The sequence below is a fragment of the Acyrthosiphon pisum genome, chromosome A2, assembly GCF_005508785.2.
Source record: "Acyrthosiphon pisum isolate AL4f chromosome A2, pea_aphid_22Mar2018_4r6ur, whole genome shotgun sequence".
Taxonomy (NCBI): Eukaryota; Metazoa; Arthropoda; class Insecta; order Hemiptera; family Aphididae; genus Acyrthosiphon; species Acyrthosiphon pisum.
This window is the reverse complement of record NC_042495.1, coordinates 74836592-74854262: the sequence shown is the minus strand read 5'-3', so window position 1 is coordinate 74854262 and position 17671 is coordinate 74836592. Positions and strand designations below refer to the sequence as shown.

Sequence of the window (17671 nt, the reverse complement as noted above, 5' to 3'; positions counted from 1 at the left end):
ACCCAAAAAAATCGTGTTTTTCATTATTGATATACTGGGTGATTCTTTTATCATCTTTTCTTTCTGAAATAATGAGTGTTCTATGATAAAAGAATCACCCGGTATTACCTATATGTAATATTTTCTACTCTTATTTGTAATAAATAATAATGCATAGTACAAAACTATAATAATATAATATTGTCTTCACGTATGCTGTTTATCGACTTTCGTCATCGTTGTCGTTATTATCGATAAAATATAATGATAATAAAATGTATGAATATAAGTATAGAGCATACACATCACACAATAATATTTTATTCGATCGCAATTAGTAGAACACGAGATTACACTATAACGGATTTCGGGTATTTTAAAAGTTGTTTATAATCATAATTCCTACGACATTCCTACACAACGATTGTAAGCTCACAGTGAGACGTTCGTTTTCGTTATACAAACACGCCGTTAGAAATAACATCAAAATGGACATTCGAAAGTTTTTCAAAAAACCACGGCTAGAAAATGATGAGATAGTAAGTACATTAAAATTGATTATAATTACTATTAATTCGATACTAATAATTCAAATCATTTATAAAAATTAAAATGAGTAGAGTTTTACAAACAGAAAATCAAGATTTGGTTGAGGCTGTTAAGTTAGCAGATGCAGCAAAACACGAACTTGAGCAAATAAGACAATATTCTACAGATAACTTCAACAAAATTTTTGTGACTGTAAAAGATATTTTTAAGAAGTACAATATATCTGTGACTAAACCAAGACTTACATCACGTCAAACTAACCGTTCTAACACTATAACAGACTCCGTAGCAGATTATTATAAAATTATTATTTACATACCATAATATGATGATTTATTTATCATTAATCAGTCATCTTCAAGATCGCTTCCTCAAACATCGAAATATTTTATCCAACTTTTCATGTCTTTTACTATTGAAACTAAATCTTTAGACAAAGTTCCTTGTAAAACGTTGTTTGAAACCTACAGTTCAATTTCACACGACGATTCCCCGGAAATTTGGTTAAGTGAGGTAGAAATTTGGCAACGACGACCGGTTGGTAAAAATATTTGAAACGCCCTTGATGCCCTCGATATATGTAATGCAGATGCATTTCCAAATATTACGTGAAATGTCAGTTTTGCCTGTGACTACGACTAATGAAAGGTCATTTTCAACATTACGTCGGCTGAAAACTTACCTACGATCAACAATGTGTGAAGATCGCTTAAATGGACTGGCATCATTGAATATACATCGTGATATAAAGGTGGACATAAATCAAGCACTGAATCAATTCTTTTCTGTCCTTCATCGAGTAAAATTATTAAAAAAATGATTTGTATTTTATAGTATTGTTAAAAACACTTTTAATATAGGTACCTACTTACAAAATTAATAATAAATATAAATATGTTATAATACTAGTTGCTAATTATTGATGTAGGTATCTGTGTTATAAATTTTTTTTCAAAACACCCCCCCACCATTCTGAAATCCTGCGCACGGGCTTGCTGTACAGCAGAGCAACGACCACTTGGCACTTGCCCATCTTTTGTATTGTTGTAAATTAACTTTTAGATGTATTGTTTTCTTTTTAATTTTTGTGACTGTCATCACCGTTTGGGGCAGAAACACTGCTTCGATTTTCTTCGTTCAATTTTCTTCTCGTACATTGTTCGATGGGAAAGTGAATCTAGTTGGTGCATTTGGGAGGTCAAAATTTAAAATTCCCAATAGTTTTCAAAAGCGCCGGGAAAAATAAACAACAGTGGCTTTTGTTTATTTTTCCCGGTCCGCGATAATATTTTTTCGTATAATATGTGATAATAGATACTATTATCTATGAATAAAACGAGTGATAACCACTTGTACGAAAAATGATTAGAATGGTAAGTGGTAACGGTCTCACGAGCACTTCACGCATCCTCCGTTACTCGTAAGTCCAACATTTGAGATTGAGCTGCAAGTCTGTAACAGGACTACAACAGCTAGGACTGGACCAGGAGTGACTTAAATCCTGGATATTGTTGTTACCACACTTACGAATACAACATTTTTAATTTATACATTAATACATTAAATTATAACTATTGGCTATTCCTTTTGTAAATCATAACTACTATGTCGGACAGTGTATAAAAGAAACGCAAATAATCTACTTATTCTAATTAATGATCATGAGAAGAAGTCGTGCACCATCTCAACAGTTTCCACTTGTTCCTAAAGAGGATATTAGTGAGTTTTAGTTTAAATCTATTATTAATGCTTATTCTATCAATTAAAATATAATACCTATATTAAATATACACATGTCCACCCAAAAATTTAGTCCATACTATATTAATTTTCTGTTAAATATATATAATGCTAAGTGTCTAGGTAACTTTGCAATATACCTATTACTTTTATTGTTTTCAAAATATGAATCATAAGTACCTACATACAAATTTAATATAACAGACTATAGGTAGGTTAGGATATTATATGTGGGTACCTATAGAAAATTTATAATTTTTATAATCTTTTTCTATTTGCATTTTAGTAAAAGGAGTGAAAGTCATAAGAACACCATCTGAAATTCTTGCGCTGATTAAGACACATGATAATAAAACAATAAACAATGTGTCTGCAGCAGTTCAGCCTGCTAGTCATACCATCAAGAATTGTGATACACCTTTGCAACTTCCTCAAAATATATCTAAAAAAATTAAAAATTCTGTAGTACATAAGACTATCAAGCCCAATAAACATGCATCAGAAATTGATGAACAACAAGAAGTTAAAGAGAATGTTATTCAACCATCAAATACCTTGGAGAGTAAAAAGTTAGTATTCTTTATAGACTATTGGTCAAATATTATATAGATATTAATTAACATTTTGGTTTTAGATATAACGTTACTTGGGGCAAACAAACAAAAAAGAAGCACAAAACATGGGAAGGTGATGGATACCTAATTGTATCTGATAAATTTGCAGCACTTCATGTAATAATTAGTACTAAATATACACATAATTTTGCTATGGTTTTCTTATTTAATATAATTATATCATTTTAGGACTTAGATGGTCACAAATTAGGTTCTACCAGTGACTTAAAATCTTTAAATTTAGAAGATGGTTCAATTATTGTTGTTGGTAATAAGCAAGTCCAAGTATTAGATTTAGTTACAGAATTTGATACTGCAGCGATTGAAAAATCAACTGTTACTTCATGTGCAGAACCTCTCCGTAAACGACCAAAAATATTAGTAGATGTTAGTTCTCCTGAAGCACTAATCATGCCTGAACCTGATATTGATCATCAAGTAAATTAGCTAAAATATAATAAAATATTGTATGTTCATTGTATTATTTATTTATTAAATATAAAGTCTTTCTTCAACAAAAAAAAAGAAGAAATCACTTCAGTTGTGCTTGAACCTTTTTTGGCAAAACACCTAAGACCTCATCAAAAAACTGGCATCATTTTCTTGTATGAATGTGTTTCTGGATTTAAGGCTCAAGAATGTTTTGGTGCTATTTTGGCTGATGAAATGGGTCTTGGCAAGACATTACAAACTATTTGTTTGGTTTGGTATGTAAATATTTATTTTAATATGACCACAATTTTGACTTGTTCTACATGTCTTAATGTAGGATGTTACTGAAGCGAGGACCATATGGAGGTATTCCATTGGCCAAAAGAGTATTGATAGTTGCTCCTAGTAGTCTTGTAGGAAATTGGGAAAATGAATTTACTAGGTGGTTAGGAAGAGATAGACTAAGGCTGTTTTCTGTAGATCAAGTAAGTTTTTTCAAATATTTTTTAACCTAATTGATTATAGATTTTATTTTTTTTCAAATATATAGAAAAAAAAACCCTCAGAGTTTGCTAGATTACCTGCTCGGAGTTATCCTGTAATGATAACTTCATATGAAATGTTAGTGCGTTATATTGAAGAAATTGAAAAACTACATTTTGATTTGATGGTATGTGATGAAGGCCATCGGTTAAAAAATAACAGTACTAATACATATTTAGCATTAACAAAGATAGAATGTAAACGAAGAGTTTTATTGACTGGTACACCAATTCAAAATGAGCTAGCTGAATTTTATGCACTTATAGACTTTGTTAATCCTGGAATATTGGGAACATATTCAATGTTCAAGCGTGAGTTTGAAGATAAAATTGTGGAATCTCAACAACCAGAATGCCATCCACAAATAATTTCGCTGGGAAAACGAAAAGCTTCAGAACTTAATGAAGTAACTGAAAAATTTATTTTAAGAAGGACTCAAGATGTTAACAACAAATATCTACCTTCTAAATACGAATCTGTAGTATTCTGTGCAATGGCTCCTATTCAAGTAATCACATTATTTCAAATAATTTCAGACATTTGAATGTATAACTTGTTTAATGTAAATAATATTTTAGTGCCGTTTATACGAAGAAACTGTTTCATATTGGGAAAATCGTGTACAAGAATTTGGTTTGAGTACAATTTCACACTTCAGTGTCATTACTATGTTGAAAAAAGTTTGCAACCATCCAGAATTAATACTGAACAACCGCAATAACTCCGATACTACTGAAGTATAAAGAATTTATTGTTTATATTATGAACCTATTATATAAATTTGAAATCAAAAGTACCTAATGTAAAATTAATATTTTTTTTAGGAGACCTTAAATCAACATTTGAATCGCACTATTACTTTAAAACACTCATTAATAGAAAGTTCAGGAAAGCTTATAGTTGTTGACAACTTATTAAAAGAGTTGCATAAAAATGGTTCCGAAAAAACCGTTTTGATATCATATTATACTCAGACTTTAGATATATTTGTTAAGTTATGTGATATGAAACATTACAAATATTTGAGACTTGATGGATCTACTGCTACTGCTCAACGAACTGATATAGTTAAAAAATTTAATAATTCAAACTCTAATTACAGTACTTAATTGTTTTTATAATCAGGCATTCACTGTATATTAATTTTATAATAATTAATGGATTTATTTTTAGGTGTTCTTTTATTAAGTGCAAAAGCAGGCGGTGTTGGTTTGAATCTTGTTGGCGCATCAAATTTAATTTTATATGACTCTGATTGGAATCCAGCTTCTGACCAACAAGCTATGGCTAGAATTTGGAGAGACGGTCAGAAAAAAAATGTTCACATTTATAGGTTACTTACAAGTGGTACAATAGAAGAAAAAATATTTCAAAGACAGATTAGTAAGACTGGCCTGAGTGAAGCCATTACAAATCCTGATAATCAAAATAATACAAAATTGTCATTTGAACAACTAAAAGTATACTTGAACTTTTTCAACATTTTACTAAATTTTAAATATTAACATTTCATGTTTTAGGACTTATTTAATTTTAAAAAAGATGCTTTGTGCTCAACTCATGATTTATTGGAATGTAATTGTGGTGGAAAAGGTGTAGTTCTTAGTGATAATAGTGCATTTGAATGTGATGACAAAAAATCTGAAGCACCACTAAGAGTTAATGAACTTATGAAATGGGAACATCATTCGTCACCTTTCAACACAGATGTTTTAGAGGTAGGTATAATAATTATATACAGATTGTAACAGGAAAACCTGACAAATTAAATAACTTGTTCTAATCAATATTATTTAATTTTTTTTTTATATATAAATAAATTATCGACTCGTGCTCTACACGTGCGATATCACATTTTTATTTTTATTTTTATTATTAAAAATAAAAAATAATTTAATTATTTTTAGCCAATTTGTATATCTAGTTTTTAGAAAACTTTTGTTTGTAAAAACATTTATCAAAGTCAAGTGGTTTATATTTTATGATTTTTTTAAATTTCTAATTTTTTTTGAAGTAACTCATTAATTTTAAAAATATTAACTTCGTAAACAAAAGTACATACTTATTGAATTTAAAATATTTCTTTAAGGACTGAATCATTAACTTAATTCAACAAAATTAATGAGATTTCAAAAAATTTTAATGAATAAAAATCTTCTCTTAGCTTGATGGTCCCTGTACGACCTGACCTGCCACAAGCAATTCTCTCTATTTTCTCTTATTAAAGGTCAACAGACGCATTTCTTCCCAATATTTTGGTATCTTTCTCTACAACGTCTTTTGTCTCCTATATGGTCTACCTTTTGGTCTTTTTTTTTAGATTCTGAGCGATGAATGTATTGATTTTGTAGTACTCTTAGTTATCCTGTACGTTATCTTGTAGTTAAAATAATACTTCAATTTTCAACTTCAATAGTTGTTTAATGGAAAAGTGAATCTAGTTGGTCCATTTAGGAGGTCAAAATTTAAAATTCCCAGTAGTTTTTAAGGTAGTTTTCAAGTGCCGAGAGAAACAAATACAAATGTAAAGAAAAAGGGAATTTTTACGCAAAATTGATTTTCTACAAAATTGATTTTGGTTTTAGTATAACTCTAAAACAAACGACCATAATTTTTACTGAATTTTTATATTCTCATTTTCTATACACCATAACGTTTTCAAAATATTTTGTTTGTTTTGATGTTTTTCATTTTCAATTTTCAATTTTATTTTTTTTATCAATTTATGTGAATACAATTTTATTTGTTGGGTCAAAAAATAAATGTGAAAATGTTATACAAGGCTCCTGATGTATTGTTACAATATCAGTTGAAAATGTTTTTTAATACCTTTCTTTATTTCCTATTGCAAGTCTGCTATTATTTCATGATCCAATTGAAAAATAATAATGTTTAGCTTACCTACTAATTACTATTGTTTTGAAAGAATATTTATGTGGCTTTAATGCATATAATGTATTGTCAAACATTTCCAAGAATCAGTCTCGTGTGACTGAAATGATATGTATGGTATATCAACTACTCAAAATATTTATCTATTCATTTTTATATACTATTCAGTTCCAAATTTTAAATTATATACTCCTGCCCACGAGAGTCCACACGTAAAAACGTGTCCGTCGCTGCGCATCGGCACGTTGCTGAACAGTGGTAAAGGCATCATGGTGGGAAAAAACAGACGTCGCATATTACTATATCGATGCGTGGTTTACGTATGGACTCTCGTGGGCCAGAGTATAGTTATTTAATACTAATGTTTTAATTTTGTTTTAGGCCATGAACTTATTTGGAGTGTCAACAACTATCCGCTTCTTGTTTAGAAATAAAGCAAATTAATTGTTAATTCAATATGATATTTGCCTTAAGGCCCTCATACTAATTGTGTGCCCTACATATTACTTATTTCTTTAATAATAAAATTAGACTGTATAATATGTATGTATTATTAAAAATTATATTTAATACAATTTGATTAATTGTTTTATGTTTACCTACAGATTTACTTAAAATTACACAAATAAAAAAAACAATTTTTAATATAAATATATTTTTGTTTTTAATTGAACTTAAGCTCGGTGACTGACCATTAGCTGTTGTAGGTGTTATTACTGTGGTTTTAAAAGGTTGGTACGTTAAGGTGTTGTTACCATAGGTAAGTAACACATCGTGTATGTGTGGCAAGGTAGCTGCGGGTGTTACTTACTATCAGTCGCATTGCGTGACTTGGAGCAGCCGCACCAAGCCACAACATATTTTTGTTAAGAATAACAAATAACAATGAACATATTAGGCACTATCTGTATTTAAAAAGCTACGAATTAGTGTTTTGGTTCAAACTTAAAGCTCTACCACAGACCTGAATGAACCCTCCCCCCCACTGCATTGACATCTTCTCTGATAAAGGTTCTTATTAGTAATTGTTTGTATAACTGTATACACTATTTCATTAAACAGAACAATATTATACAATATATTAACTTCCTTTAATATCAATCTTTTTATTTCTATCTCTATACAATTTATAATAATATAATGTACTTCTAATAAATATATTTTTACATTTCATTTATTATACAGTATGTATTATATTTTAAACTATAATATTCTGCAGAGTTTGCAAAATATACTACTTCCTTGTAATTAATTAATTCTGTTTAAAGTATAAACACATTTTATTGGTACTTACAGATATCATAATTATTATTAAGATGTCATTAAAAATAAAAGATTAATTAATTAATGTTTGAATTTATGAAGCTGTAATTTGTTTCCTATAATCTTAAAATAATCATAATTTCAGAATTAGAGAACAATATTGTTCGAAAGTAAATATTATAAAAATCAAGTACTGAAGTATATTTAATAATAATAAAAGATTTTAGTAAAAATATCTTAATTAAAATATTTCATATTTATTATTAAATTAACTGTACCAATTGTGTAATGTTTCACAATTGTCTATATTACAATATGGATAGGAAAATAATACAATAAATTACACATTCACATAAGTAATAATTTTTTATTAAATACCGACAAACAGAATACATAATAGTCAACAACATTTTATTTTTGGCAAATAAAATGTTTATTTGCACTCTTAAACTAGTATACATAGGTAACAGTTATTATATTATATGATTTATATAAACCATTAATTTAAGTCTTACAATTACATTAAAAAATATATCTTTCACGAATTAATTCAGCCATATTATGTTATAACTTTTAATACTGATACTTTTCTTATGCTTATTTATGTAATTTAACATAACCCTTAAATGATAATTAAATTCCTACTTTATTCTTAACATGTCAAACTCAAACACGAAAGCATATTATGTGATTGAATGACATTGGTATTTTGACACAAAGAATTTGAGAAAAATAACCATGGCATTTAAATGCTCAGTTAATTATATGGCCATGTGGGAGAGACCTCTATTACTCCCTAGTCTACCCCGCTAACTATGTTAAAATGATTGTATAATATATTAATTCCATTATAAAAATCGTATTATTTTCACAGAGAAGGCCATATTATAAAAAAATTGATTGATACAAATGTTAACACTAAATTGTTAATACTTATTATAGTTGTTTTCAAAAAACACACCGAAAAATTGACAAAATTGTTGGTGATGTAAACGTACTTGTAAACTTTTTAGTTATACGGAGGAAAATTTTAAGTATTTAGGTTCATATTATATAATATATCAATAAATATATCAATAGATAAGATCTAAAACCAGAAATTGTTCGCCCCCTCAAACTTTTTTTTTTACAGTTTTAAAGGCTTGATGTGAATTTTTTTTAAAACAGATTATTATCAAACTGCATGCATTAATTATTTGTTTGAACTATCTATAGCCCCCCCCCCCCTTCCTCAGAATATTGACCCTAGTTTCAGCAATACTAACGGCCCTTTTGAAAATGTCTATATAGATTACATCAGGAAATCGAACGAAACGCATCGTGAGTATCGCATTGTTATGCAATATTATTTAATTTAGGTACAATACCTATTTTTAAATGTTCGTGACTGACCACTATATATTACAATATGGTACCTATACATAGCATATGTTAACAATCGATATATTGCCGCCTGCTGTCGTATCGAATGTCGTCATTTCATACGTACACTAAAACGCTATCTACGATAATATTTCCGGGTACCTAATAGGTGAGTAGAAATTAGAAAGTACAAGGTAGGTACCTACTTACCTGCCTATGCCAGACGTCAAACAGTAATAATAATATATTAATGTACACTAAGTGATTCACTGAGCATGATCATTTCCATTTTTTCTTTAATATATTAGGTATACCTAATACTAAATTTATAGGTACAAATTTTGTTTTTTTTTTTTTAAATTTTTATGTAATTTTAGGAAGCATATTATTTTCAATTATTTAGGTTTTGGTTTTTATAGTATATAATACAATGAGTACCTACAAAATACAAACAGTACAAACTTCCTATTCCTCAAATAAAAAAATCTTTTAAAAACCTTTATATCTTATTATTATGGACCTAAAATCATTAGTAGATACACAAAGTTAAATAACTAAAAAACTACCGGGTCGAATATTGATTTAGATACATCGGCATTTTCAAAAGAGTGCTTAACATTTCGCAGGAAAAAGGGTGATTCTCGTTTGAACTTTGAAAACGCTCTCAGATGGGATAAAAATACTTATAGGATAAAAATCTATACAATTGAAAATATGGTGGGTCCTTAAGTAGGTAGGTATCTATATACTAAAAATCAGAATTTGAATAAATTATCATCGTAAGTTAAAAAAATATGGTGGGGATGCTTGGTGAATCGCTCTGTACCCATACATAGTATAATATTATATAATGCGACTTACAAGACTTGACGTTGTGTGTGTGTGTGTGTGTGTGTGTTTGTAGTTACACGATAATATACGTAGTGTCGTAGTTATACAGTTGGACGGAGATATACCTAATAATATTAGGTATATCTCCGTCCAAGGAACTTTTTTTTTACCACTTATTGACACTGTGTTGAATCAGCTTAGGGTGAGGTTTGAAAATTTAAAAGAAGTATGTGATGTGTTTGAGTTTTTAAAGCCAGAATTAATAATCAAATATTATAAAATGTTGTTATGATTTTGTACTATTGTATAAATCAGCTGTTGGTTCAGAGCTAGTAAGTCAAATTCTATCTCTAAAAGAAATTATTGTTAACAATTTAAAGTCCATCCGCGATTTGGCAATATTTATTGTATAACGCATGATTTTTCAACTAGCTATTCAGAAGTTTTAGCAGCTTGTATTCTTTTTTTGACTCTTCCAGTTATAGTTGCGACCGCAGAAAGATCATCTTCAAAATTAAAACTAATAAAAAATTATTTAAGAAATTCAATGGGACAAACGCGCTTGTCAAACATAGCAGTGCTAAACATAGTACAACATCGCACTGCTGAATTATCATTATAGACAATATTATATCACAGTTTTCCAACTTAAAAGCCAGAAGAATGAAGTTTTAGTATACATTATTGTTTCTTATTTGTTTCAACTAATTTAAGTAATTGTTTAAACTTTCAAATTTTAAAAATGATAAAAAATTAACTTATTAAGTTTTGTTGTTATTTTGTTTATTTTGTTGATTGGTTTGGAGGATGTACATTGCATAACAACTTTGGTTGACCTCTATGTTTTTGTAATTAAATTGGATTATCATTCTAAAATTTTGAATACTTATTTATTGATGTGCTTTGTGAATTTGTGAATTTTAAAATATACTTTAATATACATATTGATGTACATTTGAATTACTATATGAAAAAGGGTCGGAAAATGAAACCATTAACAAGTGGTCTGACATACTAAAAAATGGGGCACTAAATCTCAGTCGCCCTGGGGCCCAAAAATTGTAGTTGCGGCACTGCCTAATATACCTAGTATTATTTATTATTAAAGTGGTGCGATCCATATTTTGTTCACACATTATGTGACAATATATTATATATCTCGTCACGCGCGTATACTATATAATATGCAGCTTGTGTATTAATCTATATACAGATTGTGGTAATTGAATTGAATTGAAAAAAAAACGCAAAATTGAAGGGTTATTGTTTCTATAGTTGTATACTTGTATGGATAATGGCATTGTCGGTGCGTGTCACAGTACCTAATACAGCATTAAGTCATTTGAATTTTGAATCATAATTTTCAGTGATACATTCGTTGATAAAGGTGATATCATTAGGCGTGATGAATGCGTGGTGCGTGTCACCACGTAGCATGGATATAAAGGTGTGAAAAGTTTGAAAAAAGAGTGTGGAAAATGTCACGGCATAACAACATTATTCACTCAACCCTTCAATTATATACACCTACTGCAACTATTTTTTACGCCTGCTCTTGAATTGTAACTATTAACACAGTATTTTGACTAGGGAATGTTTTTGTTCGTTGGGTATACCTATCTATTCCGTATCTAGTGTTTTTTTTAACTTATAATGCACATTAATCATAGATACATTTTTATGTTTTAGTATAATTTTTACTATTTTTTTTTTGTATAAATGATTTGAAAAGGGTACTTCTTTATTTCTCATCCCGAAGAAGAACAATAGCTTGTATGAACTTAGATGCGCGTGAATTCAATTATTGAACCAATGTCCAATGTTATTATACTAGTTATAGGTTACTGTTTTAGTATTAATACCTACCTACTTAAATAGTTAAATGCAATAAAAGTAATAAGTATTATCTGGGTACCTATATCATATCTACTATACGAGGCGATTAGGACAGCAGAGGACAACCATCGACATTTTAATGCACTACTCAGTATATTATTCAAAGTTAAAAGTTCAAAGATCATATTATAATAAATAAATATAAACGATAAGAAAACAAGTTCACTGCAGCATTTGAAAATGCCACTGTAAGACACAACGGTGTCATAATTCATATTATGTATCTACATACAGAGATATTGACTGATTTAGCCGATTTAAGTATAGGTACACTAATTTTAGGGTCGGTTCATAAATATAGGGTTTATGTAGGTATTTATAGATTTAGATTGTAGGTCTCTAATAATGATCTGCGTCAGCCATGAGACAAAATATGTTCGATGGACACTTTTTTTCATTCAGGTCTCCTAGAATAGACACGTTCTAACTTCTACGCTATATTTACATATTATTACATATTACATAGGAGGGTAATATGTTATTATTAATAATTATATTATATTGTCAAAGTTCGATCCCGATACACGCGATAACGCTCTAAAATGTTTTGTCCTGCCGGTGATGGTTGTCATGGGAAAAAAACGATGATCCACATGACCATACGTCATGTGCACCGCGGTTAATGTGAATAACAATAGTATTATTATATGGTAGGTATATTACAATGTCGTCAATGTGTGTAGGCACTGTGTTTAGTAGTGTTGTGCATTATATGCAGTTCGTGACGTCCATCGTGGTGGCTCGAGGCGGCATGGGCAGCGTCACGTCCACTCTGGTGCATTTTTCACGATCAGAATATTTCTTCAGCGGGAACAATGAAAAATGTTTACGAATATTATTAATTTCGTCGGATTTTGATTAAATATTTATAACATCTTAATGAAATGTACACCACCATGCAGATATGCTATTTAACTATTCAGGTACCCTGCAAAAGGGTAACTACTGACTGGCGGTATCAAATCTCAATAGTCTAAGCAGTTCGAGTTGTGCAGAACGCGCGTTTCATAATATATAGCCTATCATGGGACGGTTTGAGTTGACTTTCGGCGATTTTCGGTCACACAAACGCCAAAATCAGTTAAAAAGGAATTGAATAGTATTGTATATAAACTCTTCAAAATCCCAGGTGCCAAGTAAATATTTTTTACTTAAGATATCGCTTAACCAAGAGATCGACTGTTTTCACATTGCTTACTGTAGAGACTCCGTGCAAGTGTACTAGGTACCTAAACCTAACTGTACCTACATCGTTGAAAAGCGCCAAAGTATATAATCTTAAATCTTAATCAACAAATGTATATTTGTTTATACTTCATAATGCCTAGGTACTGATTATTGACGATTTATAGCAGGTAGGTACCTACTTGTAATTTGTAAAATTATAGAAAATATTATGTTCATCTTGGCACTTAGTAATACAAATAAATATATTGGCGTAAATAATATTTGTTTATTTTATCTTTGGCACTTAAATCATACAGATTTAGCTCAAAGTCAAAGTATAAAAAAAGATTTCTTATAAAATCTGAAATAGCCAGGTTTCATAAAATCGCCTGATATAGATGTTTTATTGTTAACTTCGATAAAGCTGTAACATTTAGGCATAAAGTGGATATAACAAATAGAAGAGTACTCAAGTTCCTATTTAAATATGCAGGTAGGTACACGGTGGTCGGTGAGAGAGTGAGACACGTTATCTATAGGTTAAACCAAAATGAAACTGCAGTTTCCATAAACTTAATATAACATAGAGATGAAATTTGATGTTTGTGCCATGGCTTGGTAAATCACTGCACAGGCTTCCAAGAAGTTGATTTTTCTGGTCAAAACAATAACTCAATTTAATTTCTTGAGAGATAGTAGGAGTCTGAAAAGAGACTGGATATAAACTATTTGATTGAAAATCGATTCTACTATGTATAGGTATCGGTGTGTACAACGCCATAATTTGTCATTATCCGTAGGTACCTTACATCAGTGGCGTAGCGAGGATTTTGCCTTGTTGGGAGGGGGCGGGGTTGATAATTTATTGTATAGCGGAGGCTTAACTATAGGACCTCTCAAAAGTTTAGTATGCAGACAGGACCATGAGTAAATATAACATATTTTTTAATTTTTTAGCAACATTCAAACAAATTACAATTTTAATAGATACATGATTACCAGTGGTGGCTCGTGGCTTGGATGATTGAATGTTTGAGCCCCATACTTTAATTTAAGAAAATTAACTTTTATTAATTTTTTAAATATTATTTATGATACATTTTGTCGTATGCGAACATTGAATTATTTCTCTCGGATACCAGGAGCATATATGAATACTTATACGCATGCAAAATTGCAAACACATTATAGGTTACTTTTCTACCGTGGTCTGCGATACTTTGGACAAATATAATAATTTAAAGTTTAATAGTAATAATATATTTATTATTTTATTATGTTTAATTTAATATACTTTTGGATACGATATAATACCTATTAAAGTCGCACAGCAACCACTTACTGCCACTGATAATTACGTTATGTACTTATGTTATACCTACTCTCATGTTATATAATATTATGTTCACAGAAAACTGAAAATATTTTTTAATTTTCCTAAAAATGGGGTGCAGCGACGCAACTGCTTTATATATTGTTTACCTTACACATGACTACATGGGTATATGACACCGCCAGCTACCATCATATTACACATATATTATACTTACGAATTTAGTCGGTGACGTGGGCACCGGGACATACTTTACGATCACCGGGGTCCGGAAACAACAGCACTGTCTGATGACTGGACAGAATGAACCGACGACGAAAAGCATTACAGCTACGCCTCCGCTGCAGAGAAAAACAGTAACAATAAAATATAATATTAATTATAGAAAATCATATCAGTCAATCGCAGGAGTCAATCAACGGCTGTATAATATGATAGTATCGACCAAATAGATATATTGCCTAGGTATACAGACACAGGCAGAAAAATGAAGGAAAAACGAATTTCACACGTGAAAACCGGCGGGGATAGGGTGAAATATAAGTAAGGTACTAATTAAAACGTTTGCGGACGTCGTTGTGTCGGAAAAATATAGCTGACGAGAAGTGTGCTACGTCGCCTATGTCACTTGTCACTCACCACAAGTACCAGAGGCTGTACACGTTGTCACAGCACTTGCCGTCGCCACAGCAGTACTGTTCGCGGGTGCACAGTCCGGATTTGCATATGGACGCGGACGCGGTGCCTACGTCCAGCAGCAGCAACATCACCAACGAAAGTCGAAAAGCCACAGTTGCAGTAGCGACGGTGACGGCCCGCTGCAGCTGCACCGGCGGCGGCGGTGAAGCCGTCATTTCCACGGCCGCGAAACGACGACAGGAAAAACAGCAACAGCGACGACGACGACGACTACGACTCGAGGCGGTGCGGCGCAGCGTCGGACGCCAAGCAGAGTGCAGAGCAGCACGACGGCACTCGCAGCTGACGGCGCGGACGACAGCGACGCGCGTTATCTCGCGGCGGCACGCATACCAGTCAGCTGTGCCACCCCCGCGAGGCTTCCGAATCGCAGAAATCGATACGGACTGCAGCGCGTCGCCGCGGCACGATCGTCCGGAACGCATCGCGACCATTATAACACGCGAGTAATATTGTATTATCATTATAATAAATATGGTCGCCGCGCGTGTTCACCCCGTCAAGTCGAGACCTGTGTCGAGAGCTTATTCCAGACAATTTTTTTCTGGGGGAAGGCGTTTCTAAATTGAAATGGTGGGTAAAAAAAATATTATATCTGGATAATTTATCCATATTATCACAAAATCTACGCGTGCAAAAAAAAAAAAATATTGGCTTTGTCACTGAACAGTGGAGTACCAGCTAGTATAAAAATTATAACTTCGAGTAACTGCCCCGAGTGGACATGTTTTATTGTATATTGATTATAAGAGGTTGGCTAATTTGATTTTAGATTCTCATGAGCGAAGCGATGAATGTATTGATTTTTAATAACGTACCTATTTGAAGTATTTTAGTGTATTTATTTTATTAGATATTAATTCGCTATATCGTGTCGTATTATTCAATAGTAATATTTAAAAAAAAAAAAATAAATAATAATTTATAATACATTAAAATAAATTTTGAATAATTTGTCGTCACTCGTCATATATATTAGATAATATAAAAAAAAATCATAGAATGAATCATTGTCTTCGAGGTATTAAAGCGAACCTTCTCACCACTTCATTAGGATCAACGTTAATTTCTTTTTGAATTGAAAGAAGAGCTAACCCAGTTAACCGATCTTCGCCAGTTGTGTTGCGCAAATATGTTTTGATACGCCGTAAAGTAGAAAATGTCCATTCTGCGGTTGCCGTGGAGACGGGTAAAGTTGCTAATATTTCCAACAGTTTTCTTATATTTGGGAAAAATCTTTCATCACATTCTAATAATGACTCTACTGCATTTGAAAGTTTTTTTTCAATGTTATTTTTTAGCCATTTTAATTTCCATGTGGAGAACTCTTCATTAAATACTATAGAATTTGGCAATAAACTTTCATAAAAGGTTATAGTATCTTTTGATAGATCTAGTGAGTTTACATTTATACGACTTGGAATTACTTTTTCTAAGTTCGTTATTATTTCTTTATGTTTTATAAAACGGTCTGCTAAATGAACAATAGTATGGTCTAAAAATGAATTAAATATTGTGCGTCTGTAATACTCTTCAGGTGATTGTGAGGGAGTATTATCCCGGTTTATTTGTTTTTTTACGCACCGAGGAATTGTCACTTCGCTACCTACATCAATAAGTATTTGATTACATGTATCATATATTGATTTAAAACTGGAATCACTATTTTCACGAAGATTACTAAGAGCATCAATTATATTTTGAACATGATCACATGCAGCAGTTAATATTTAATAATTGATTTTGTACTTTAGCACTTGTAAATTGTGCATTTAAACTCCCTTCAGTTAAATGTTTTTTTTAAATTTAATCTCCAGCTTTCACTCTAAATTTGAGTAGTTCACGAAATTTACCACCAGTTTTCCCTTCTTCGTCTACATGTATACGTCCTGAATCAGTTTTTCCTCTTAAAGACATTTCTAATCGACCACAAAGAATAATTGTAATATAATAGAATAGAATAATATTAAACAAAAATTAGTACAGAATATTAAACTTACGTGGCAATATCGTATTATAAATCTTTTGAGTCTTGATGTTGTTCACTGTATAGTTAACTTGGTCGAAATGAATCGTGTTTGATTTTTACGTGGCTACATGGAACACAATATATCATATCGGAAATTCGGAGATAAAGTACAATAGCCGATGTGTTATCGTACACGCGCTCCGGTCAATCGCGGTCAATTTATGGGTAAGTATACGGATTTCCTATATACATATATCGCTCACATGACACGAAACAATGAGCGTGTTTCACGATAGCGATGCAAAGACACCATGTGAACCTAGCCTAATCAAGTTCCACATATATATTATATTGTGTACAACTTTTATTAATAATTATTTTTATTTTTCGGGGGGGGGGGGG

At 31.0% G+C, this 17671-nt stretch overlaps 2 protein-coding genes across 2 annotated transcripts; one reads left to right on the top strand and one right to left on the bottom strand.

Moving 5' to 3' along the window:
- Positions 1-1887: 1887 nt before the first annotated feature.
- Positions 1888-7353, top strand: LOC100169505 (DNA repair and recombination protein RAD54B). Its single transcript, XM_001943427.5, has 12 exons — positions 1888-2247; positions 2555-2837; positions 2903-2999; positions 3072-3320; positions 3387-3589; positions 3652-3799; positions 3865-4365; positions 4436-4594; positions 4682-4958; positions 5031-5317; positions 5378-5575; positions 7131-7353. The coding sequence occupies exons 1-12, from the start codon at positions 2184-2186 to the stop codon at positions 7191-7193; spliced, it is 2529 nt and encodes an 842-aa protein (XP_001943462.2). The 5' UTR covers positions 1888-2183; the 3' UTR covers positions 7194-7353.
- A 1015-nt stretch (positions 7354-8368) lies between these two features.
- Positions 8369-15600, bottom strand: LOC100572122. The gene is made up of 3 exons (XM_003244490.4): positions 15241-15600; positions 14819-14942; positions 8369-12902 (listed from the first exon to the last, which is right to left on the bottom strand). Exons 1-3 carry the CDS (start codon positions 15453-15455, stop codon positions 12810-12812), a joined length of 432 nt encoding a protein of 143 aa, XP_003244538.1. The 5' UTR covers positions 15456-15600; the 3' UTR covers positions 8369-12809.
- Positions 15601-17671: the final 2071 nt, after the last annotated feature.

Bases quoted from the DNA above. Each gene is read 5' to 3' on its own strand.
- LOC100169505 (XM_001943427.5), top strand. From the start codon at position 2,184: ATGATCATGAGAAGAAGTCGTGCACCATCTCAACAGTTTCCACTTGTT. The intron at 3,321-3,386 runs GTAAATTAGCTA...TTAAATATAAAG, and splicing joins AACCTGATATTGATCATCAA to TCTTTCTTCAACAAAAAAAA. The intron at 5,318-5,377 runs GTATACTTGAAC...TTCATGTTTTAG, and splicing joins TGTCATTTGAACAACTAAAA to GACTTATTTAATTTTAAAAA.
- LOC100572122 (XM_003244490.4), bottom strand. From the start codon at position 15,455: ATGACGGCTTCACCGCCGCCGCCGGTGCAGCTGCAGCGGGCCGTCACC. The intron at 14,943-15,240 runs GTGAGTGACAAG...TTTTCTCTGCAG, and splicing joins TACAGCCTCTGGTACTTGTG to CGGAGGCGTAGCTGTAATGC. The intron at 12,903-14,818 runs GTAAGTATAATA...TTCCCGCTGAAG, and splicing joins CCACGTCACCGACTAAATTC to AAATATTCTGATCGTGAAAA.